This window comes from Scylla paramamosain, chromosome 6 (genome assembly GCF_035594125.1).
Source record: "Scylla paramamosain isolate STU-SP2022 chromosome 6, ASM3559412v1, whole genome shotgun sequence".
NCBI classification, from domain to species: Eukaryota; Metazoa; Arthropoda; class Malacostraca; order Decapoda; family Portunidae; genus Scylla; species Scylla paramamosain.
In genome coordinates this window covers 9,862,565-9,890,064 of record NC_087156.1, presented here as the reverse complement: position 1 = coordinate 9,890,064, position 27,500 = coordinate 9,862,565, and the positions used below count along the sequence as shown (strand labels likewise).

At 39.6% G+C, this 27,500-nt stretch overlaps 1 protein-coding gene across 13 annotated transcripts in view; it reads right to left on the bottom strand.

Moving 5' to 3' along the window:
- The window catches only part of LOC135101293 (circumsporozoite protein-like), a 277,378-nt gene that overhangs the window by 36,507 nt on the left and 213,371 nt on the right, over window positions 1–27,500 (bottom strand). For 10 of the 13 annotated variants that reach the window (XM_064005026.1, XM_064005020.1, XM_064005025.1 and 7 more), the window contains one exon: window positions 8,625–8,678. The exons of the other annotated variants lie outside the window; for them this stretch is intronic. In XM_064005026.1, the coding sequence (XP_063861096.1) occupies window positions 8,625–8,678 (54 nt within the window). The remainder of the gene's footprint in view (window positions 1–8,624; window positions 8,679–27,500) is intronic. 13 annotated transcript variants of the gene reach the window in all.

Genomic DNA, 27,500 nt, shown 5'->3' with positions numbered 1-27,500 from the left:
TGTTGTTGTATTATTATTTTTTTTGTTATCATTACTATTATTATTATTATTTATTATTATTATTATTATTATTATTATTATCATTATTATTATTATTATCCTCGCTATTATTATATTAGGAATAATACTTACTACTAATACTCATTATGCTTACTCTTATTCTTATTGAAAAAAACAGAGAGAGAGAGAGAGAGAGAGAGAGAGAGAGAGAGAGAGAGAGAGAGAGAGAGAGAGAGAGAGAGAGAGAGAGAGAGAGAGATACCGTCAAGATAATGATGAGGATGATGTCGAGAAACGGAGGGAATGAGTGGAAAGATAAGACTCTGGACGAACTTAACACTACTACCACCACCACCACCATCACTACCACCACCATCACCACCGCTGCCTCAGAATCCACACCATGCCCTGATTTCCTGGTACTTGTACGTAGTGGAGTGTTTACATTAATTACCTTCAAAGTGCTGGTAACGAAACAGAAAATGTTGTCCTCTTTGGAAGAAGACGTGGAGACAGTTGAAAAAAAAAAGTTGAAAAAAAGGTGAATGGGAAGAATCGATTAAAAAAGATGAGCAATGAAAAGAAAATGATAAGGAAAAAGGTAATTTCAATATGCAAGCCAATAGAAATAAGTAATAATATAGTGAATAATGGAAACGGAAGAAGGGAAATTCATAAATGTGAAATATAATTTAAAAAAAAACAGTAAAAACGGAAACGAGAGATTAAAAAGAGAAAATAAAAGATCAACAAGAGTAATGACAAATAATAAATATAAGGCGAGGAAAAGTCGCATGAAAAAAAAAATAAATAAATAGGAAGCAACACTACACGTTAATATAAAATGACAGCAAAACAGAAAGCAAAAGAAAACACAATCGTAGAAAAGCAAAGAAAAAGAGGCTTAAGCGAAACTCAGAAGAAAGACACAAATAATTTCAAGAAATAAAAACGTAAAAAAATAGGAAAGAAGGAAGAGACCAGTTTATTTTACATTTGTGGAGTTCGTGTGACTGGTGTGTGTGTGTGTGTGTGTGTGTGTGTGTGTGTGTGTGTGTGTGTGTGTGTGTGTGTGTGTGTGTGTGTGTGTGTGTGTGTGTGTGTTTGTATATATATATGTGTGTGTGTGTGTGTGTGTGTGTGTGTGTGTGTGTGTGTGTGTGTGTGTGTGTGTATAATTTTTCTACTTCTTTGTTGTTTTAAGACAGTACGATCCCTTGCCAATCTTCAACACGTAAGAGAAAAGAAAAAAAAACACTAAGGATGTTACAGTAAGGTAAAATTCCCTCACGAATCCCTTTACTAACAGTAATATTACAGGAAATGCATCATACACATCCTTTTGACAACAATACATGCTGCTCCCAACCAGTGCACAATATTTTTCCATCATTGTTTACTCTTTTTATTCAATCTCCCTGATATAAATAAATCTTTCTTGGCATCAGGTCAGGCCAGGTCAGCAAGTCACCCTGACCGCCTTAGCTGTTTCACTGAACCCCCGGAGAGAAAACAAGACGGCGCGAGCATCGGAATGAACACTTGCTGAGCCTCACAGTACATGCACACACAGCACAGAAGAGTACGGTGGCACAGGCAACACCGTCTTAGCCTCCTTGTTTACACGGGACTCAGCACAGACCTCCACTCACTAAGTCTGAGGGTCAAGGAAGGCAGGTCATGCTCTTCGTGCAAACATAAAGATAACATAGATATCTAGGGCGAGATACTACGTGAGGGGCGCCCCGCCAGCGTCTCCACGGAGAGAAGCTGCGAATATTATTTTCCATGCATTCTTTAATTAATACTTTTAATTACATACTGCATATCAAAACAGTACACAGTATTTAAGTCAGACACTGAGTCAAACGACTGACTTCGAGAGAGAGAGAGAGAGAGAGAGAGAGAGAGAGAGAGAGAGAGAGAGAGAGAGAGAGAGAGAGAGAGAGAGAGAGAGAGAGAGAGAGAGAGAGAGAGAGAGAGAGAGAGAGAGAGAGAGAGAGAGATGCACATATTCATAAACAGAGACAAAGAAGGCAAGACAGACACATACACAGAAAGAAAGACAACCAGACACAAAAACGGTTCTTTCAGACAATGCAGGTCTTCGCGATTCTCTGTTCCTTCCAGTACAGTGTCACTATTAAGAACATCTCTCTCTAAGTACGCATCACCCGTTTTTGCACTTAATTTCCTGTTTTTTTCTGGCCTGATTGACAGCCGCCTCCCTAGAAAGCGCAACGCAAGGATGCTGCACCACCCCTCAACAACCAAACTGTGCCTTCACCTGCGCTACGCACACACCACATCACACAACTATCATGCATTTACACTCTCCCTCACAAACAAAAGTAGACAGACCACAACTCTTCCCCTCACTATTCTCTCAAGTTCTATGTGGTTTTTCTATACCACGTGGTATCAATTCCTGTATCTTGTCAGCTTCTGCTGGAGGGATTGGTGGGGAGGAACCTTCTATACTATCCTGTATCTCCCAATAATAGTTAATGTAGAATAATTATCCAAACAGCCTCGTCAATACCTCAAGGTTTGGTATTCCTTTGTATTCCTCTGCAGAGAGAGAGAGAGAGAGAGAGAGAGAGAGAGAGAGAGAGAGAGAGAGAGAGAGAGAGAGAGAGAGAGAGAGAGAGAGAGAGAGAGAGAGAGAGAGAGAGAGAGAGAGAGAGAGAGAGAGAGAGAGAAAGAAAGCGTTCTAGGTCACAGAGCCACATCAGTCCCCTTCACCCCACCCCCCACCCCAGCAACACACTTCAAGCAGCCATTCTGTAGACGCATCACGGTATCATTTTTAAGAGCAATACTGGATGACCATTAGGGGAGCCACACTCCACGGCCACACGCGGGTCTGTCAGGGAGAAGGGGGCGGGCAAGACGGGCAGGTGGACCATACCAGCGTGTAGGGTCAAAACATGTCACGGCAAAAAGGAGATAGAGGAAGTGAGGCTATGTTTTAATCCTATACATTAATAAAAAAAAAAAAAGGTCTATATGAATGAAAATATGGAAAAGAACTTAGATTTTTCCTTTCTACAGACAAATTAAAAAGAGACGGAGGAGGTGAGGCTAAAGTTTACCCCTATTTATTGTTAAAAATTGTTCTCTGTGTGAGGATATGAAAAAGGAATATAATAGTATGATATTTTTTTTCTTTTTTTTCTTTTCAAGATATGAAGGAGTAGAAAATCATATATATATATATATATATATATATATATATATATATATATATATATATATATATATATATATATATATATATATGTATATTTTTTTTTTTTTTTTTTCGTGGAACACACTTGTCAGTTAAGTGAACATAAAGTGGAAATGCTGAAGATAAACAAAGTAATGGAGGAACACTGAACCTTTCACGAGAATGGAACTGTTGATATTACTGGAATTTTTATTTATTTTTTCAAGTGTACATCATTATCCCAGACTACATCACCACAACTACATCATTCCGTCACAGCGTAAAGGGAGAGACTATAGTGGTGATGATGTCACTGTATTTATGCTCTACAAGCTGCATCACTTTAACAAACTTTAGGCGCTGTATCATTACAAACACAACTCATCACCCACAGCAGAGTACCACACTAACATCCGACATTACCTCACCCTCCTGAGCCAATAACCTGCAGGGAGTGCCACAGCCCCGCCAGGCTACATAGAATACAAGCAATCACCCTGAGAGCGCACCCCGTCACGTGGCTCACTCTAATAGAAGCTTACAGTGTAGGGAAGCTGCCTCTGAGCGTCACATAATCCTGCACGCCATCCAGACCACGCTACGCTACGCCTCCTCCTCCTCCTCCTCCTCCTCCTCCTCCTGCTCCTACTCCTCCTTGCCCTTGTCCCCGCCCGACCACTTGCCTTCCTCTTTTGCATACAAACTGCACGCCCCACGCGGCGCATGCAAACACTAGCCCGTCGCCGTACATTTGGCCGTTTGCTCTGCTCTCGACACCCACACCCATGCACGTCACTGAGAGAGAGAGAGAGAGAGAGAGAGAGAGAGAGAGAGAGAGAGAGAGAGAGAGAGAGAGAGAGAGAGAGAGAGAGAGAGAGAGAGAGAGAGAGAGAGAGAGAGAGAGAGAGAAAAATATTCATGGCAAAAAGTAAATTCTTCCATACAAATGCACCACATTAAGCGCCTCCAGGGTAAGACTGTATAATTATCATGCAGGAAGCGCGGCAGTAAACACGTGAAGTCTATGGAGAAGGCAGGGCGTGTTTCAATTGCTGGTCTTGCCTCTCACTTTTTTAAGAAACGTTTTTTTTTTCCCTTGCGTGGAATGACAAGGTGTGGAAATAATAGTAAGAAAATATAAATAATAGAAAAACTGAATTGGTGTCACTCCAGCTGATAATCATGCTCTTTACAACAACAACAACAACAACAACAACACCAAAAACAACAACAACAACAACTACTACTACTACTACTACTACTACTACTACTACTACTACTACTACTACTGTTAATAACATTCACCTATTACATCTCAGTAATGCTTTATTTTCTCCAATCCTTTATGCTTCTTAAAAACATGGAACTGCATTTTGGAAATAAAAATTAAAATAGAAGAACAAAAAATGAATTAGATGCAAAAGATATTGGACGGCTCAACTTGAAACACTGCAGTAAACAATGCAACACATGTTTAATTTAGAGTCAGTATAAAATGGTATTCTAACATTTGCATATAGCCACTACTTATACTCACACTCTCATATCTTCTTGGCGAATGGCAAACAGAGGAACAAAAAAATATCTTTTCAGTTGCCGCTTCCATACATATAGACGAAAAAAAAAAAAAGAGAGAAAAAAAGTCAATAATAAAAAATCTAAATATGTTTCAGGAAGTGCCTCAATACTCTTAAAACAACTAGTCACAGGAGGGAGAAAAAACAGAAACAGGCTGAGAATTTCAGAGTTTACCAATGAAGGGGATGGAAAAATGAAAATATTGCTTAACTCCTGGACTACTGAAAGGGAACGGAATAAAGGTGAAAGTCTTGTGTAGCGTCAGCGTGGGGAAGGAGAGACGCATGCTGATGGCAAATTCAGAAGAGCAGTAACCATAGAAATAACAACACAAGACAGACTTCCCCCATTTTTTTCCATCTTCATATACTTGTGTGCATTTTTTGTAGCATATCAGTGTATTTGCTATGGTAAGCTCAGTAGGTATGAAATGTTCTCTAGGGTATGCATTAATTCATCCATTTATTTATTTATTTATTTATTCACTTATTTATTATCTATTTATTTCATATTCTACTTTTTATTACCACGTCGTATTGAGAGGCACTTTTGTGACTCACTGTTTCCTTTACATTGAGAAATTACTTGTTTATTACAGTACAGCATAAAGCAAGTGTCTGCAGTGAGTCAGACACTTTGTCAAGCAGCCTTACCTTACATGCACATGGACTAACATAGGCAAGCATGACAGGCTTCACTTAAATGTAAACCTAAAAATGGAAGGACGTACACTACGCTACAAAAACAGCTCCGTCCCCGTCACTCACCGGTAAATTGTGAGTGTGTCAGGAGGAGCAGCAAAAAGCCAGTCCTCGTCGTCTGGCCGCGAGGAAGGAAAAAGGTCCCGCCGCTGCTGCATCCGACAAGACAAACACAAAATCAGAGGACTGTGTTAAACCCTCAAGACAAAAAGAAAAAAAAGTGTCTGAGTCTGATGGTGTCAACCAAGACTGGCTATCCCGTATATGAAGTGAGTTATGGCAAATAATTCGTGCATTTTGCGCACTCCAGCTCGATCTGTAGTGATGAGGCGATAGTTGCAAGAGTTGCGAGGCAGAAACCTTCGCCCACATGTCGATAAATCGAAATATGCAAAATACAGCAAAAAAAGTGAGTCTGACGAAGAAATTACGTAAAATAAGAAAGATACGCCTCCAAAAGTTAACAACCAAGAAGTGTTTCGGAAACTGAAATCGAAATTTTTATATGCAATGGCACAGCAAAAGGTGCTCCTGGCCAAATCATTGTTGTACCCTCCAGGGGCCAGGCGGGGAGCGGTGGGGTGTACAGATGTGCAGTAACAAAAATAGAGCCCCCCTCGCTCCGCTAGGGGAATAATCCCTCCAAAGATATTCAATACGTTACTAAATAATAAAGAAAATCATAAATTTTCTTTCATTCGCTGACAAGGAAAATTAAAAACGTAATGAAACTAAAATTTTCAGAAATCTACAACGACGAGCCTCTAAAAAAAGGGAGACAAATAGTGTGGGCCGGCTCTAGTCATCAAGGCCCACGTCACCTTGACTTTTCAAGGTGACAATCAACACACACACGACAAATAACAACACTTCACAGAACAATACAAGCTTTCCTCTCTTTGATTTTACTTGAATAAAGCTGCAACAAAGGTTATGACGCTAAAAAGTTAACTTAGATTAGGTCACAAATATCAAGGTGGTAACACTTCCCGGGAGTTTTCGGAACTAAATCACTAGATGTCGTTGCTGCTCATCTAACTGTAGGAAAAAGAGCTAAAATATTGCTGTAGTAAATCCCAGGTGCATAAAGATCCATAGAACACTGATCATCATGATACTATTGAAATGACGTATCGATTTTTCAATATCCGGTATAGATAATATTGAGAGAAAGTGGTCAAATTTTTTTTGTGTGTGTGTGTGATTATCGAGTAAACTGCTAACATTTTCTAAATAAATCATATTACAAGTATAAAAACTATTGATTTGAACAATGGAAAAATTAAAAAATCACACAACCTACTTACTCGATTACTCGATAATCTAACACACACACAAAAAAAAATAAAATAATTTGACCACATTCTCTCAATATTATCTAGCATCGTGATATACGGCTCTAGTTTTTTTTTTTTTCTGGATTTTAGAATCCTTCTCACGAAGCGAGCGACAAGGCAAAGTAATCGAGAACCAAAACAAACATCTCTCAGGCGATCCTGCTGCTGCTGTAGTGTCCAGCTGCCGTAATCCATTGCTTAGGGCGTAGTGGAGATGGGCACCGCAGCAACATTCAACTTCATGTCCGACAACGTGTTTCTTAAGTTCAACCAGCGCGGCCGAGTCAGGTGTTTGTTTTGGTTAGAGATACAGCATTACTATCGCCAGGACACTCGAGTTGTCAATTTTTTTATTAAAATTGCCGTTTCCTTAAACTATGAAGGAGATCTATGTAATTTGGACTTTTGACTGTCACAGACATGTTGCCTTTATGTTTACTGTCGTCTAGATTAAGACGTTTCCAATCAAGAGTGTATTCATTTGGAAATCTTAAGATGACCAAATAAATCTAAATGCCGATTCACTAGAAAATCAACTTATATACATTTGGTTCATGAAAAGAGTTTCATTTTACTTGTGTTACCACTCAGAAGGGATTACGTAGAAAAATATATTATATAAGCCCATTGCATCTTCATATGTTTGTTGCCCTTGGCCAGTGTCCTTCCTACATAAAAAAAAAAAAAAATATATATATATATATTATATATATATATATATATATATATATATATATATATATATATATATATATATATATATATATATATATATATATATATATATATATATATATAGAATAACACTGTAGGTATATCTAATATTGCTTGTATATGAGAGAAGAGTTTGTGTCTGTGCTGCCACCTGGTGACAACCACTAGTTCTGGAAAACTCCCCATTGAACAAAGAAAATGTAAATATGTGTTCTCCATAGAAGGAAAGATTTTTATTTTATTCTATTTTTATTTTATTTATTTATTTATCCATATTTTTTTACGTGGAAATCAAATTCACACTAAATGAAATGTGTTACAGTAATAGTTTCCAAGGACACTTTATCATAACATGCAAAATATTACTAATCTACATAACGGTAAAACACAGTAAAGGATAAATAAACGGATAAATTAGAAGATCTGATATTTATTACCTAAAAAGGTCCTCAAGTGCATATTCTTGTTATTGTGGAAATCTTTTTTGTAATTGCATCTTTCCCTTCTTCACTCATATTTTCGTACATACAAAAGATATATACAAAAAAATAAATAAATAAATAAATAAGAACGCAAAAATGATAGCTAATTGTTAGGTTTCAATTGAATCTCCAAGTAAATATTTATAACAAAAAGATGACACCATTATAGAAAATATATAAATTCGCATCCTTCTTTTCTCCATGCATACACTAAAATAAGCACACGAAGACTGAAATACAAAAATTATAGTTTTGAAAAAGATTCGGTTAATCCTAAAAGGACTTTTCCCTGTAAGATGTTGCAATGAACATTATAGACTAAATATTAACATTCTTTCTTGTTTCATATATATACCCTGGGAAGGCAGAAAAAATGGAGACAAAAACAACGCTTTGGAAAAAGGTTTAAACTAATCCTTCAATGAATAATACTACTGACACGATACCATGGAAGCACATCCTTTCTTTCCTTCCATAGATTCGTAGGAAGCAGACAGGAGAAAGGCAGGCAACAGTGGACAAGTTTCGGTTGACATGGGAAAAAAAGTTTAACAGCGAGTTCCAAACAGAGTGCACATGATGTAATGAAGCAGGTACTCACTTTCCTCCTGCACGTGTTGGCAGTGTTCACCGCGGCACCACCTGCCATCCTTTCCTGAAAATATCAAAACAGTGATGCAGCTTGACTATTCTAAAAAGAGCTAAAAATGAAGCACCATGAACAGAACCACCGAAAATCCTTTACTGCATGAGTTACAACATACACATGAACAAAAAAGGAAAGAATAAATACTGAAGAAATGTCATAAATAAAGCGTGTCAAATTCCTCCAATCAAAAACACATGGATACATGAAAAACAACACTGAAAACAGAACACACTTGAAACGCTAAGAATGTTAAATATGCACAACAGTTGCAACAAAATAACACGAACAAGCACAATTACATATATAACAAGATCAAATAGGGAAAATAAAAAGAACCAAAATTTTTAAATGCAAAGCTTCCCAACATTTCAGCGGTACAAACCTAAAAACAAGCAAGGATATACTTAGAAAATAATAAGTACCACTTCAGTCTAGCCATAAAAAGTATTCACGGCACAAAACATGAAAATCCCTTTTGAGTATCTCTGCCAAGGTGGCCTGACTCATCTGTTCTTCTTTCTTTATTGTTGCTCAGTAATACAAACAATCCACCTTCCTCCGTTTGTGGTTCTGATAACAACAACAACAACAACAACAACAACAACAACAACACTCTGACCACTCCTAGTAAGTTACCTGCCTTTTCGTGTGGTTACTGCGAGGACACAGGATGTTCCCTATAACGTCGTCTTACACAACAAAACAACAACAACAACAACAAAGGCTCCACAGACCACAAAGATATCGTAGTTGCTGTTGGTTCTGGATGTCACCGCTTCTTGGTAAGGATCTCAACAAAAGCAAACACCTGTGAGATCGACCCTCCTTCATGCTTGTGCTGCTAACTCGTCTGGATGAAGCAATACATTTAGTGTGATACCTTTCACAGGACCTGCCTAGTATAGTTGTGTCTACATTTTTCAGTTCCTGCGGTCATCTAAATACAAAAGCCTCACTGCAAAGCCAAGGTAGTGTTTCGCTGGCAATAATATTCCTATATAGCCATTACCAAAGGCATCCTATTTTTTTTTTGTCCCGCAGCTTACCAAACGAGTGCCAAACGCACTTTTGATAAGGTCCCGCAGGAAGCAGTCTTTCCTACCACGGCAAGGACTCACACGATTTACTCATATTTTCCCTGAAACACAGTGATGAAGCTCCAGATGTTAGTGTTTTCTACGATGCCTTTGCTATTTCGACACTATACATACATATAGAAAAAAAATCTAACAGCAAAACAACAAACATGACAGCATCTGCTTAGATTCTATCACCATTGCTCTCTTCAAAGCAAAAACAATTTATATCAAAAAGTGTAACTGAAAAGAGTGCAGGTTAGGTTAATGAAACGCAATGATATTTTTAAAGTTTTGCATTATAAAAAAAAAAAAATTGTACGTTATTCTCCTGACCAATTACTAATATTTCTCTCTCTCTCTTTCTCTCTCTCTCTCTCTCTCTCTCTCTCTCTCTCTCTCTCTCTCTTCTCTCTCTCTCTCTCTCCTCTCTTCTCCCTCTCTCTCTACCATCATTTATCTCAGAATAGGAATGACTATTAAATGCCTTGATTATTAAGGATTGTAATGAAACCTACTATAATAATAATAATAATAATAATAATAATAATAATAATAATAATAATAATAATAATAATAATAATAATAATAACAAACAGTTGTAATGAAAACTGCAGTAAAACTGGGTTCGTAGAGTTTATTCCAAGCCTCCAGTAGTTCCCCTACATAAGGGCTAAGGACTTGTGTGAGTAGTACCTACCCCTCTTCTGGCCCTCTAGTCGCCCTTCATGGGATCCGATGCTCATAATTGTATTAATTGATCTATCATATCAGCTTCGTCTCTCTCTCTCTCTCTCTCTCTCTCTCTCTCTCTCTCTCTCTCTCTCTCTCTCTCTCTCTCTCTCTCTCTCTCTCTCTCTCTCTCTCTCTGTCTCTCCAGAACTAACAATATAAAGAATAGCAGGTTCGAGGTATTCTGTGGTCGTAAGACTCGGCCCCATCAGACTGTGCGAGCATTTTTATGTTTCTCTGCAATAATATTTTATGTCAATGAATCTTTGGTTGTTAATGAAGGTGCCATCATCACGTGGAATGACTCACCGAGAGACAGATACACACACACACACACACACACACACACACACACACAAACAGTATCCGAGAAAAGCTGCTTGACTATGTCCATCAGTTTACCAAATTATTTTTAGCTAGGATCCTCTTTAGGGCACTCAGGAGACTACAGTCACTACACGCGGCTCTGCACTATAGAAGGAACAACAAAGCTACAGCTATCACAATTTTTTTTTTTCTTGTTTTTCTTTTTTTTTCCAGCAATCTGTAAATCTGCGTGGTTGCTGCTCGAGGTGGCGGAGCATTAACCGGAGCTGTGTATGTATGAGACTACACTTTTATTTGAAATATTTAGATGCACGGTTCTACTTTATGCTTCTGTTTATCCTACTTAGTATTAAAAACAAGAGTGGGATTTCATTAAGTTTATAAAGGAACGTTACTGAATGCTGTTGACGAGACAACGATGAGACAAATTCTTATTTCAGTTCTACATCACCAGTGTTTACGGCTTCACTCCAGAACAGGACTCCCTAACCTCCTCTCATCCCAAGCAAAGCCTCTTACGAGTAAATCGTTTCGTTATTGTCAATCTATTATCTGTTCTTTATATTCAAGAGAAAATATGGAAACAGTTGAATCTACTTTTCTATATCATGTCTTCTGGGTTGTGACTGATTTCTTTCTAGCGTCTGCAGCTTAAGAGTGTCAATGAAGAATAATGATACTATTTCACTGAACTTAAAGCTTTCACTGTAAGGACTGTCTCTCTCTCTCTCTCTCTCTCTCTCTCTCTCTCTCTCTCTCTCTCTCTCTCTCTCTCTCTCTCTCTCTCTCTCTCTCTCAAACCGTATCTCACTCCCAAGTAGAATTCACCTTCTCTCTTTTACCCATCTTTACTATATTTCACTACGCCAAGGCTATTTTCTAAGAAGTAACATCCTAACAATCCTCCTTCAGCTTGAGCAGCAACACTAATTTTATTGCAAACCTTCTAGTTCGACTTCGCTTAGATTACCTTACTTAAGGTTTCCAGTCAAGAGATACCCTGCCATGCCTCGCCTCACCCTCCCTAACACTCCGCCAAGACAATGATTCCCTTGGTACCATCGCCGCGTGTACCAGGATGACAGAAAAGCCGACAGTCCACTGCTAAGCCATGCGCGGATTAGCGCCGTTAGCATCAGTCCGAGAACACAAGCAATTCAACTGACCTTGGAAAACCTTGAGCTGAAGCCAGGAGGGAAAGTAAAGTGTGTCTAGAATATGAAGGTGGTAGTCACCCTGTCTGTCACCCTGTCACCCTGTCACCCTGTTTGTCTGTCTGCTTTCTTTCTTCCTTTTTTGTATGTCCATCCACCTCTTTCCCCGCCCGTTAGTCTGTCTGCCTCCTTGCTTGCTTGCTTGCTTGCTTGCTTGCCTCCCTGCCTGTTTTTTTGACCGTCTGCCTTCCTGCCTCTCTCTCTCTCTCTCTCTCTCTCTCTCTCTCTCTCTCTCTCTCTCTCTCTCTCTCTCTCTCTCTCTGATGATTATCTAAACATGTCAAAACATTATTTAAACCACAACTACGTAATACCAAGGTACTTGAAGGCTTGTCTGTAAGTGGTATCAGTGTGAACAGGTTACATCACGCTCCTATACAATCATGATTTGCGCAGCACAGGTTGGCAGGCACTTCCCACACGTAAGGGAGTCCTTCTTCATTTTACTCTCTAATTTAAACTTCTTTATGCAAATGAAATTAAAGTTCGGGATTTAAATGATCACTTACTTTCTTCGCACATAACAAAAATGTGCTGGACAAATATAACGAAAAATATTTACATAAAAAAAACAATAATAATATTCGAGCCACACTTCACAGTAACGAAAGCTTTCATAAATAAAGGAAGATATTGCAAAGGTCGCACTGAAATATTATTTATCACCGTACAACTACCATACCTAATTCCCGGGAGCAGACTCATGCAGGATATAAAAAGATGAAAGAACAATAAATAGCGATAGAGAGTCATGAGAACATGGCAATTCATCAAGGAACTCCCGAGAGAGAGAGAGAGAGAGAGAGAGAGAGAGAGAGAGAGAGAGAGAGAGAGAGAGAGAGAGAGAGAGAGAGAGAGAGAGAGAGAGAGAGAGAGAGAGAGTAGTGGTATATGTAGTGCTAATCATTTGCAATACTTTAGTCTCACCAATCTCATTGTTCAGCAGATTTCCACGGCAAAGTAGAGATAACGAGGAGATAACGACTGTGGTGTCTTGCCGAGGAGGGGAGTTGGTGCTGAGTGGCAGTCCAGGGCTATTACAGTGAATCGCAGGCTAGCGAATCATTGTAAGAGTAATGGATGGACGTTCATTGACAACTGGGACCTTTTCTAAGGTATCGCAAGCCTGAATTTTAATGGAATTTACTTAATAATGTTCGATGACATGATGTGGGCGATGACCTTCTGGAACAACATAAATTTTACTCATTATTTTTTTATCCTTTTCTAGTGTTTTTTTTTTTTTTTTTTTTTTACATTTTGATTTATTTTCCGACTATTGCTATTATATCTCTTTTTCTCTCTCTTCCGTTCTTTCACTATTTTTCTCCGTCTTTTTTTACTACTACTACTACTACTAATAATAAAATAATAATAATCAGATGGGGTCCCACACTTTTTCTACTAGTACTACTATATGGGTCCCACACTGTTTCTACTATTACTACTATATACTCCTACAACTACTACTGGTATCATCACATTTTTCTACATCTATTCCCAGTTTCATTTCACATTCTATTCATTCACTCATTCACTCATTCAATCATTCATGAGTTACGGTTTCGCCCACGTTCATTCCTCAGCTCAATATGTACTCTCGTATATCCACGCCCATTAATTTTGTGTTGTAATTGTTCCCTCTCATCTCTCACCTGTTGTTATTGCCGTCATTCACGCATACTCTCTCTCTCTCTCTCTCTCTCTCTCTCTCTCTCTCTCAAACCTCACCAACACGGCACAAGGGCACCACAGCAATACTTTCCTCCTCGTTATCATATTAAACTGTCCCTTTCCTGAAGGTCACACAATTTTATCAAAGCAACGCAAATGTTTACGCTTTTATGAGCCCAGCAAAAATATTTCCCCTTTTTATCTATTTATTCTTTTTACCGTTCACTTATTCTTGAAAGCTCCCCTCGCCTCAAGAGCCCCACACACACACACACACACACACACACACACACACATACAAGCACACAGACATGCATAACCTTCACAGGAATACTAACCTTGCAACCTATCCAACTAGGCATCACCCATTTTTATCACTTAATTTCCTGTTTTTTTCCTTTCAATCTGCTACATATTTTCCCACTCTAGTGCTTTATTTCCTCATATTTTCCTTGTTCATTACCGCAATTTTTTCCAAGTTAAACCCTGCTCTTTTCTTTCCTCACTCGCCTTTAAGTATGATGTAATTCTCCGAGTAACTTCAGGCACCTACTAATATTAGATTACATTCTCGTCCTGATGTCACTTGTTCACTCCGGCTTGTGTCTTTCAATGTTTTCTTTTTTTCACTTCTTTCTGTTATTTTGTGGCTTTTTTTTTTTTTGTGTGGCGCTATGACTGTCAATGTGTGTGTGTGTGTGTGTGTGTGTGTGTGTGTGTGTGTGTGTGTGTGTGTGTGTGTGTGTGTGTGTGTGTGTGTGTCAGCATGTATGTACATTTACTTGTCTATACGTTTGATTTTTTTTTGTTTTACTTCAACCTTTTTTTTTCAGTCTCCGAATTTATGTTCGTGCTCTCTCTCTCTCTCTCTCTCTCTCTCTCTCTCTCTCTCTCTCTCTCTCTCTCTCTCTCTCTCTCTCTCTCTCTCTCTCTTTTTTTATTTATACAAATCTACATGATATGTGTTTACAGAGTTGCTGTACATATACTTTACATATTTCATACAACAATTTAGGCTAAAGAAGTCACTGTTAATGCCTTCTATCTGAAAGCCTCTCTCTGTTTGTCTGTTGCAACCACACATTCACTGCAGTCTTGAAGTGCTGCCTGGTCCAGCCCTCAACACTTGGCTGCACGGTAACAAACTCGTTCCACCAGCCAATGTATGTGTTCAGAAACTGTCTTTGCTGGTGCCACGTTCTGCACCTGGGCTGGTGCAGCTCCCCAGGGGCGCTTGTGACTGCTCTGGTGGTGACTTCGGCATGTCGGGCAGGCTGCCGGAGAGCCTGTAGGTGCGGCACCCGTTGCTGTTGCACCTTGAACATGACGGTGAGGCCCGCCACGTCTCGTCGGTGCTGGAGGATGTGCAGTGCAGGCTGAAGGCCGAGCTCACTGTTCCTTATGAGCCTCGCCGCTCGGTCCTGCACCTTGTCCAGGACAGCAAGGTGCTTGTTTGCCGCGCCGCCCAGGCCAGGCACGTGTACTCCAAGGAGGAGCGGACCTGCCCCTTGTAGAGTAACTCCAGTCCCTTGGCGTCAAGGAGGTAGGAGATTGTCCTCAGGCATGCCAGCTTCCCTGAGGCCTCTCTGGCGAGTCGCTCCACGTGGGTTCTGAAGGTCAACTTACGGTCGTAAGTGACCCCCAGCACCTCCACCTCATCCCGCGGCGTCAGTGTCTCTCCGTTGAAGGTGAGGCGCGGGGCTCTACTTGTCCTGTTGATACTTGTCCTTCTCTCTCTCTCTCTCTCTCTCTCTCTCTCTCTCTCTCTCTCTCTCTCTCTCTCCAATACATTCCTACTTTTGAAACTCTTCGTCAGCCTTCGTGAATCCTGAAACTCCAACAAACAGCCAGCAACACACTCAGTCCCTGTGCTTCCCTGAGCAGTAAAGGGCGGACGTTGTCATCTCCCGGCGTTACTCCTTCGAGACGCGCAGTACAATATGTAAGTTCGTGTAGCGTCTGCATATTGACCGAACAGTTGAAGAATGTATGTCAGTACGTATATCAGTATATCTTTGACCTTCTGTCTGTCTTGTGTGGGTGGGTGCGTGATTGCTTGGGAGTCTCTGTCCCCAGCTTAGGTGCAATTCTGTGTATCTTAACGTATCTGTTTGTCTGTCTGCTTCTCTATTATCACTCACTCACACACACACACACACACACACTATCTCAACAATTGCTTTTTTTCCAAATGTCGCATGAAAGAAAGAAGAAAGAGGCAGAAAAGTGTGCACGATATATATGCATGTGTATTGTGTTGCATGACATCCTCTCTCTCTCTCTCTCTCTCTCTCTCTCTCTCTCTCTCTCTCTCTCTCTCTCTCTCTCTCTCTCTCTCTCTCTCTCTCTCTCTCTCTCTCTCTCCATGGTTCTGCCTTTCAGATTTGAACACAATTCCAGTGATCCACACAACAATATACAAAATACATAACATTTATGCATATTTCATTTCTGGTTAGGTAATTCATAGAGTAACAGGAGAATTGTGTGTATTTTTGGCGACAGGAAAGTGTGTGTGTGTGTGTGTGTGTGTGTGTGTGTGTGTGTGTGTGTGTGTGTGTGTGTGTGTGTGTGTGTGTGTGTGTGTGTGTGTGTGTGTGTGTGTGTGTGCGTGGGCGCCTCTGTCTGCAATGTGATTCACAGACAGGAGGAATCATATTTTATTTTTTTTATTTTATTCTCTTTTTTGTTTTATAAATTTTTGCTTTCGTTTCTCTAGGTTTATATGTAAAATCGCTCTTTTTTATCCATCGCTCGTGTGTAAGTTACCAAACATGATCATACAAATATTTTCGTCATACGAAATTCAGTCTGCCTGCCTCAAAGTTTCTGATATTTTTCTATTTCTAATGATTCTATATATGTATGTTTGTTTACTATTTCATTTGGCATATGCACCCATCAGTCAGTTTGTCTATGTGTCTTTGTCTGTGCTGCTTTCTGAATGTCTGATATGCTGGCTGACTCTCTAATGTAATTTCCTTCTAACATAGTACATACCTTTATTTATCTTAGTTTGTTTACCATGATTTACAGTTGCATTTCTATATGTTCTGTCCATCAGTATACAGCTAATTTCTCTCTTTATCTGATTCATCGCTTACACTTACACTTTCTTCTTATTTGTTTATGTATATTGCTCCTCAACCATCCTACCTTCCTGTGTTTCTTCACTTACCTACCCATTCGTCAATGTTTTATCTGTATATCTCTCCCTATCTAATAATTCTACCTTCTTATCTACAACGGGCATTTATCAACATATTTTCCCACTTAAGTACTTATTATCCCTGTCTGTCTGTCTGTCTGTCTGTCTGTCTGTCTATTCATCTATTTTCTACTTACTGAATTGTTTATCTACCCATCTATTTATATTTATATATAATTAAATACTTATTCATTTATTCATGTATCTATCAATTTATCTATCCATCCATCTGTCCATCTATATATCTATTTATCAGCCAGTCGATCTATTTACCCATTTACCCATCCAGCCATCTATCTATAACTCTACCTGTTCAACCAGATACCTATTCATTAATCAATTCGTCAGACCAACAACACATTTCTCTATCTGCGCCTGAACATACTCACCGATCCATCTCCCCGTTCACCGCCACTGTACTGAGATAATGCACCCTCAATACACTCCTATACTCGGCGGCGGCTAGGCAACGCTATTTCGACATGTTCCACTAAGCATCCCTCCAGTTCCCCCCACAGCTCCCTACTTATGAGGGGAGACAAGTCCCTGCTTCTGATACAGGACTGGAGGAGGAGAGGGAGGAAGAAGAGGTGCGTCTGTTGCAAGCATTATGTGGGCAAAAGGAAGGATGAAACGTAAGGGAGAGAGGATGAAGGATGGTGGAGCGAGGGAAGAGAAGAAAGGAATTCGTGAAAATGGGAGAAGTTGTGAGTGAGGTGTGGTGGTGGTGGTGGTGGTGGTGAGGGACGGGAGATTAATTAGGAATGATTAGTGGTGGCGGGGGTGATGTATGGGACAGAATCATGGTGGAGTGTTGTGTAAGCTGTGGTGATGGTGACGGTGATGGTGATGTTGTGGTGACGAGGATGAGCTTGTGCGAGAATGATTACTGATTAGTGATGACAGGTTAATAGAGCGTCAGTTTATATTAACAGCCACTGGACATGATACATTACGGACAGCTGGTGTGCAGTGGAGGGAGCGTGTTATTATCATAGTCTCCAGATCACTTATTAGAGTCTAGAATAGATCATAAGGGTAACAATTTGGTTACAGTTTACAATACCACTTAATTTCCGCATGGTAAAGAGTGGATGGAAAAGAGAGTTAAATCAGGTTGGTTCATTTAGTTAGGAAGGTGTCTTGATACTCGTCTCTTATAGCAACTCAAGTCATACGGAGGTGAGTAAACATATATGATCAGTTCAAGTCATAACAAGTTTGGGAAGTTAGATAAAAATCAGGGAGAATTACGGAGTTTATCTGTGAAAGGGATCAAAGAGTGAAGAGGCCAGTCAACTCTCGCACTATTAAAGAGAAAACAAGGGCTGAAAGTAAGTGAAAAGCCTAGTTGTATCAGAGCGTGTGTTTCATGAGCAGGGCTGAACTGTAGCGTTTGGATTGCTTTGTATTCATGGTGAGGGGAATTACACCAGGGGCGGGATGTGATACGTTAATAGGAGTGTTTATATGCGTAATAAAGTGACACAATAATGGATATGGAACGTGCCACATTGATTGCTTTGCATTCATTTTAAAGGGAAATCATGCCACCAATGAAATGTAACACGTTATTTGGATTTTTTATCCATAAAAAGAACCGTAGTAAGGCAGTTCAAGGAAGCACTAAGTGGTAGTCAGATGACACTTGATCATAAAAGTCCATGAATACTTAACTAAACGCATAGAAAAAAAAAGTACTGAAATTTTAAAGAACACATGCTTCTCTCTGACGAGCATCACTCGCAAGACCTGCATTACATTCAGTCCCGAAGAGTTCTCAAGAGCCCTTTTAAATTATTTGACCCTTCCACATGAAACAATCACACTGGAGAAATGGTTTTCAACTGGTGGTCCTCAGTGACTCTTTAGGGTGGTCCACAGGATGCCTACTGTATTTGCTGATAAAAATTAAATGGAAAATTCAGTATGAACAATTTGATCAAAATGAATAACTACTATTAGTACATTTCTATTTAAGAGAACCATTGACAGTCTAAGTTGTAGCTGTTAGGTAATACTTCGAGTCACTTCTAAGTTTAATCTACAACGAATGTTCAAGATTCACGCCGCCATCCGGGACTAGGGCCTGAGAACATACTCGTACTATACGCGTCAAGGTGAGTCAGGTGACGAGCCATCCTGTTCATTTCTGTCAGCTGTCAAGTGTCAAGTGTCAAGCTGTCAAGTGCTGTGGACCACCGTGCCTGTGGCCACTGGCCACCGAACTGTAGTGTTTAGTTGTATTAAAACAAAATTGAAAGGGTCCACATTTTCTTTTTGTTTTTGTTAGTGGCCCGTGGCCTGAAAGGAGATGAAAACCACTGCACTAGAGGGTTATAACGGCATTACTAAAAGCGTCCACTTCAAACACCCCTTTGTCTCTGCCTTTGGGCGCATAAATTACCTCAGAATGGTACGTCATAATGAATAAGACAAGTGAAAAAGATTTCTTTCTCTTAAATTTGAATACCGTCTTTTCGGAATTATAGATTTTTTATTTTTTATTTTGTGCAATAAGAAAGGAAAACTTGTACAATTTTCAGAAGAGTGAAAAAAAATCTACAATCCACCCTAAGGAGAAGGAACAGAAAAATTATGAACTTTACCACCACCACCACCACCACCACGTCCACTACCACCACCACCACCACCTCCTCCTCCTACTCCTCCTCCTCCTCCTCTTTTTTTTTTTTTTTTTTGCATAGGAATAATGATAAAATCTCACTTCATTCTTTCCAATCAAAGTGCAGTCAGTTTTCCCCACACTGCACGATGGTTTTCCCACGCCAGCACAAGCACAAGGGCGTGTCAGTTTGGCAGAAGTCATACACTGCTCCAGCTTACTTTACTAAATGGTAGTTAATCTAACTACCAGTTAGATCAGTTGCCAGGGTGGGGAGTACTGGAGTACTGGTGGTGGTCTGTACAGTTGGAGTTGCCAGAATGAGTCAGATTGTTGGTCAAAGTCAACCTGGGAGACTGGGAAGGGTAGGGAGGTGCTGCACACTCACCTCCCGTGCTTCACAGGTGGGGTGGTGGTCTTTGCAGTTGTCAGGATCAGTCAGGTTGGTATTGATCTATTTTTATTATTTATTGTTGATTGCCAGACTCAGTCACTTTTATTGACGGGGGGAGTAGGGGTTTTATGGTTTTCACTTTATTTATTTTTTGTTAATTTTATTTTATTTATTTACTTTATTTTATTTTCTATTTATTTTATTCTTTTTGGTGTGGTAGTCCGTAGACTTGGGGAGAGAAGGGAAGTGCTGTGCACTCACCTCTCTTGCTCTCCCGAGGTCCGAGGTGGTAGGGAGGTTTTTATTTTTATTTTATTCATTTATTTACTTATTTGCTTTATTTATTTTATTTTATTTTATTTATTTATTTATTTTTTTTTTTACGTGGAAGGTTGGGAGAGAAGGGAACTGATATGCACTCACCTTAATTTATATTATCATTATTTTTTTTTTTTCTATCTTTTGCCTGGTAGGTTGGGAGAGAAGGGAAGTGCTATGCACTCACCTTTATGTTTTTTTATCTATTTTTTTTTTTTCCTGTTAGGTGGAGAGAAGGGAAGTGCTATGCACTTATCTTTATTTATTTTTTTATTTATTTTTTTTTTTTGTTTTTATTATTTTTTGCCTGGTAGTCCGTAGACTTGCCAGGGTTAGGTAGGGGAGAGAAGGGAAGCGCTGTGCACTCACCTCCCTTGCTCTCCCGGGGGCGGTAAGGCGGTGCCTTCCTCCCCTGGGGAGGGGTAGGGAGGTGCTGCGCACTCACCTCCCCTCCTCCCCGTGGGCAGCTCCATCACCGTACCTGTGTGTTTGAGGCACACATGGTGATGGAGGGATGCTCTTTGAAGGTTTTTGTGAGTTCCGAGAGGGGGGTTCGAACCTACGCGCCCCTCACTTCCCTCACGCCAAACTCCAAGTGCATCACTCTACCCACTGGGCCACGAGGGCCCTTTTTCTTTTTTTTAAAGTTGGTCTATTTCCCCATCTTCCCCATCTTTTTTGTAAAGTTGGTCTATTTCCCCATCTAATGTTCACGCCAGTGAACATTAGATTAAAGAATTATGATGTGAATTAATTTCATTACGTTATTTATTTATTGTATTTTCTATGGGATATGACCGCTGGCATCCCACACACACTGGGTTCCCAAGACTGTCACTACGCCATGAAACCCCAACGGTAAACAAGATATATTTGAACACATGATTTCCCCTCCAGTGTTCATGCAGCACCAAAAGTTCAATAAGAAAAACTGCTGCTGATTCTAAAGTGAGCGTTCATGCTCACAGTGATAATTAGATAATTGTTGACTTGTGGGAGTATGTCGTGGAGTGCAAATAGCAGTAGGTGAGATCAGAGAACTTTACAGAGGCGGGCATTCCTTGTGTCTGGAGCCGCCTCCTGGAACCCTCCCCTGTGCTGCACCACCACCACCATCACCAACAACAATAACAACAACACAACATTACACCTGTCTATCCTGCAGCACGAGAATGACTTAGCTCAGAGAACCACGGATTGCTTTATTCGTAATTCACGTCCACTCTCAACATAGACATCAATCAAATTATGTCATTGAAAAAGCTGGTGAAGCACTCACTTCTTCACACAGGCTTTACTACCTATCAGCAGGATGAAAGCTTCCGACTGGGAGGAAGGGCGGCGTCGGGAGGGATTAAGGGAGAGAGGGTAGGGGGACCAGCGGAGGCTGCAAGTGTGTTTATGCTTCATAGGTATAAAAAAGAATACTGCATGAAAAAGAAGAAAGACCTGTGCCCCTCCCACCCCTACTCCCCGCGTGAGGCGATACGCAGTGAAGTGGTACTGTTGTTGTTATTATTATTATTATTATTATTATTATTATTATTATTATTATTATTATTATTATTATATATTATTATACATTATTTATTATAATTATCATTATTACTATTATTATTACCATCATAATTATTATTATTACCGTCATCATCGTCACCAGCACCATCATTGTAGTGTAGCGGGTTTCTGTCCTTTTATTTCCGTGTCGTATCTTGTAAGTTGTAAGTTTTGATAGTTCAGTATTTGTAACGATGGAGACCTTGTTTTTTTATTCTTTATGCACTGCACGGTGTCATTGGCATTTACATCTATATTTTCTACAGTTTTTTTTTCTGTTACTTATGTACTGAATCTATTTGTTTTGCAAAAAAAAAAAGTCCAAACAGTAACAGACCAAGAGGTTCTTATAAGTTTGTTTGGGTAACTATTGTACTCTATTAGTGGTAGAGAAAGGATAGCACAGAAGAAGGGTCCTTCCATCCCCCACCCCCTATCCCTCCAGGCAAGGCTCACCTGAGAAAAGAAATGGTACCATGTTGTATAGAAATAAAAAACAACATGGAATGTGAGAGGAAACTAAGAAAGAGAGGAGGACTACTTCTACCACATACAATCTACATGCCAGCACGGACAGTACGGAGTAAACGTGTTCGTTATTCAGACATGAACAATGACAACCGGGAATTAGTGTCTACATACTTGTCAAGACAGGTTTTCAATGAGTGTACAATACCTGAGTTAACGACGCTTGATGGAACACAATTCCACATATTTATGACACGATTGAAGTAAAATGTTTGGCTTCATTTGTTTGAAATCGCTTACCTATTATTTGCTATTGTTTCTTGTAATATTAGACATGTTGAGTCTTAGGAAGAATTCGGGTCTCATATTTGTGAAACCCTTAAAAGTTTAGTAAAGCAATATCAGATCCCCTCTTAGCCTGCGTTTGGATAGGGAGAATAGATCTCGTTCTTTAAGACGTTCCTTGTAGGGTTAATTGCGAGGCTTTCAAGTAATTTTCGTTACTCTACTTCGTATTGTCTTTTTTTTTTATTTCTCAATATTCCTTTTGTAGTACGATGACAAAAACTGTACATTGTATTCAAGATGAATACGTACAAGTGAGTTGTACAAGGCCAGATTTTTTATTTATTTATTTTTTTCAGATTTGAAGGTGAAAGATCTTCTTAATGAAAACTATTAATTTATTGGCAATTTCAATGACATCGGTACAGTGTTTGCTTGGTTCAAGATTTGCTGTCACTAAAACTCCCAGATCTTTGTCAGGATCCAAACTATTGATGGGGGGATTACTTTTTATAATTTTCCAGCAGATTGCTATTTCCTATATTTAATACGTGGCATTTATCAAAATCAAAGTTATAAGCCACGTTTCACACCATTCAATGAGAGTGTATACATCATTTTGCAAAATTTGACGTTGGTTTGGTGTCAGTCTTGTTAGCAATTTTAGTATCTGTCAATTTTGACAGTTTACTTCTGATTCCTTCGTCTATGTCATTGATATACTCGTATATTATGAAGAGGATCGGTCCTAAGATTGAACACTGAGGAACGCCACTACTTATATCAATCTAATTTGAAGAATTAGCGTTTGTGGTGACCCCCATACCACAATATACTCGTATATTGTACTGTGAAAAAAAAAAAAGACGAAAGAAAACAAAATAAGGAAAAAGAAAGAAGTGAAGATAAAATAAGTCAGAAGAAAGAAGAAATGGAATGTTTATAGTGATTGATGTGTTGCTGATATCATGTGTGTTTTTCTCACTGAACATTAATGGCGCCGACTGAATATTTGTTGTGTTTGTGCATGTGATATTGTCTGTGTTTTGCACGATGATTGCGTTGATCAGTGAATATGTTGAAGAGATATAAGGTAACACCTAATAACTTTGAATGATTTAAAGATGAATGCGAGTGAGAAATTTTGAGTTGTAAGAAATGTAAATAATTAGTAGTTATTAATTAAAATATGAAAATGTTTGTGAGTTTTACAGTACCATTTATAAACCAATTCCTTGCAATATCTCAGAACACGACACGTTAATTCAGTATGTCTGTCTGTCTGTCTGTTTCTCTGTCTGTCTGCTTGTCTATTTACCTAATGTATTTTCTACTTACTGAACTGTTTATCTACCCATCTATTTATATTTATATCTAATTAAATACTTATTCATTTATTCATCTATCTATCAATCTATCTATCCATCCATCTGTCCATCTATATATCTATTTATCAGCCAGTCGATCTATTTAACCATTTACCCATCCAGCCATCTATCTATAACTCTACCTGTTCAACCAGATACCTATTCATTAATCAATTCGTCAGACCAACAACACATTTCTCTATCTGCGCCTGAACATACTCACCGATCCATCTCCCCGTTCACCGCCACTGTACCGAGATAATGCACCCTCAATACACTCCTATACTCGGCGGCGGCTAGGCAACGCTATTTCGACATGTTCCACTAAGCATCCCTCCAGTTCCTCCCACAGCTCCCTGCTTATAAGGGGAGACCAGGCCCTGCTAATACTACGGGACGGGAGGAGGAGGGGGATGAAGAGGAGGGGCGTCTATTGCAAGCATTATGTCGGCAAAAGGAAGGATGGAACGTAAGGGAGAGAGGATGAAGGATGGTGGAGCGAGGGAAGAGAAGAAAGGAGCTCGTGAAAATGGGAGAAGTTGAGAGTGAGATGTGGTGGTGGTGGTGGTGGTGGTGGTGGTGGTGAGGGACAGGAGATTAATTAGAAATGATTATTTGTGGCGGGGGTGAGGTATGGGACAGAATCATGGTGGAGTGGAGTGTAAGCTGTGGTGATGGTGACGGTGATGGTGATGTTGTGGTGACGAGGATGAGCTTGTGCGTGAATGATTACTGATTAGTGATGACAGGTTAATAGAGCGTCAGTTTATATTAACAGCCACTGGACATGATACATTACGGACAGCTGGTGTGCAGTGGAGGGAGCGTGTTATTATCATAGTCTCCAGATCACTTATTAGAGTCTAGAATAGATCATAAGGGTAACAATTTGGTTACAGTTTAGAATACCACTTAATTTCCGCATGGTAAAGAGTGGATGGAAAAGAGAGTTAAATCAGGTTGGTTCATTTAGTTAGGAAGGTGTCTTGATACTCGTCTCTTATAGCAACTCAAGTCATACGGAGGTGAGTAAACATATATGATGAGTTCAAGTCATAACAAGTTTCGGAAGTCAGATAAAAATCAGGGAGAATTACGGAGTTTAACTGTGAAAGGGATCAAAGAGTGAAGAGGCCAGTCAACTCTCGCACTATTAAAGAGAAAACAAGGGCTGAAAGTAAGTGAAAAGCCTACTTGTATCAGAGCGTGTGTTTCATGAGCAGGGCTGAACTGTAGCGTTTGGATTGCTTTGTATTCATGGTGAGGGGAATCACACCAGGGGCGGGATGTGATACGTTAATAGGAGTGTTTGTATGCATAATAAAGTGACACAATAATGGATATGGAACGTGCCACATTGATTGCTTTGCATTCATTTTAAAGGGAAATCATGCCACCAATAAAATGTATTTTGTTATTTGGAATTTTTATCCATAAAAAAACCGTAGTAAGGCAGTTCAAGGAAGCACTAATTGGTAGTCAGATGACACTTGATCATAAAAGTAAATGAATACCTAACTCAACGCACAGAAAAAGAAAAAAAAGTACTGAAATTTTAAAGAACACATGCTTCTCTCTGACGAGCATCACTCGCAAGACCTGCATTACATTCAGTCCCGAAGAATCCTCAAGAGTCCTTTTAAATTACATAAAACAATCACACTAGAGAAATGGTTCTCAACTGGTGATACTGGTGATGTAGTCTGCAGTTCGGTGTTGATTAGTTGTATTATTTGTCCAATCTCTTTTACAGGTATGGGCATGTAATTTGATTTGTGGTCATTTATTATAGTGTGTGGTGTACTATGTCAGTGTGTGCAGTTGACGACAAAAGATGGTATATTACAGACCAAAGCAAAATTGAAAGGGTCCACAATTTCCTTTTATTTTTGTTAGTGGCCCGTGGCCTGAAAGGAGTTGAAAACCACTGCACTAGAGGGTAATAACAGCATTAATAAAAGCGTCCACTTCAAACACCTTTTTGTCTCTGTCTTTGGGCGCACAAATTACCTCAGAATGTTACGTCACAATGAATAAGACCAGTGAAAAAGCTCAACAACCAAACTGTGCCTTCACCTGCGCTACGCACACACCACATCACACAACTATCATGCATTTCCACTCCCTCACAAACAAAAGTAGACAGACCACAACTCTTTCCCTCGCTATTCTCTCAAGTTCTATGTGGTTTTTCTATACCACGTGGTATCAATTCCTGTATCTTGTCAGCTTCTGCTGGAGGGATTGGTGGGGAGGAACCTTCTGTACTATCCTGTATCTCCCAATAATAGTTAATGTAGAATAATTATCCAAACAGCCTCGTCAATACCTCAAGGTTTGGTATTCCGTTGTATTCCTTTGTATTCCTCTGGATTGAGAGAGAGAGAGAGAGAGAGAGAGAGAGAGAGAGAGAGAGAGAGAGAGAGAGAGAGAGAGAGAGAGAGAGAGAGAGAGAGAGAGAGAGAGAGAGAGAGAAAGCGTTCTAGGTCAGAGAGCCACATCAGTCCCCTTCCCCCCACCCCCCTACCCCAACAACACACTTTAAGCAACCATTCTGTAGACGCATCACGGGATCATTTTTAAGAGCAATACTGGATGACCATTAGGGGAGCCACACTCCACGGCCACACGCGGGTCTGTCAGGGGGAAGGGGGCGGGCAAGAGAGGCAGGCGGACCATACCAGCGTGTAGGGTCAAAACATATCACGGCAAAAAGGAGATAGAGGAAGTGAGGCTATGTTTTAATCCTATACATTATTAAAGGCAAAAAAAAAAAGGGTCTACATGAATGAAAATATGGAAAAGAACTTAGATTTTTCCCCTTCTACAGACAAATTAAAAGGAGATGGAGTTTACCCCTATTTATTGTAAAAAAAAAAAATATATATATATATATATATATATATATATATATATATATATATATATATATATATATATATATATATATATATATATATATATATATATTTTTTTTTTTTTTTTCGTGGAACACACTTGTCAGTTAAGTGAACATAAAGTGGAAATGCTGAAGATAAACAAAATAATGGAGGAACACTGAACCTTTCACGAGAATGGAACTGTTGATATTACTGGGATTTTTATTTATTTTTTTCTAGTGTACATCATTATCCCAGACTACATCACCACAACTACATCATTCCGTCACAGCGTAAAGGGAGAGACTATAGTGGTGATGATGTCACTGTATTTATGCTCTACAAGCTGCATCACTTTAACAAACTTTAGGCGCTGTATCATTACAAACACAACTTATCACCCACAGCAGAGTACCACACTAACATCCGACATTACCTCACCCTCTTGAGCCAATAACCTGCAGGGAGTGCCACAGCCCCGCCAGGCTACATAGAATACAAGCAATCACCCTGAGAGCGCACCCCGTCACGTGGCTCACTCTAATAGAAGCTTACAGTGTAGGGAAGCTGCCTCTGAGCGTCACATAATCCTGCACGCCATCCAGACCACGCTACGCTACGCCTCCTCCTCCTCCTCCTCCTCCTCCTCCTGCTCCTCCTCCTTCTCCTCCTTGTCCCCGCCTGACCACTTGCCTTCCTGTTT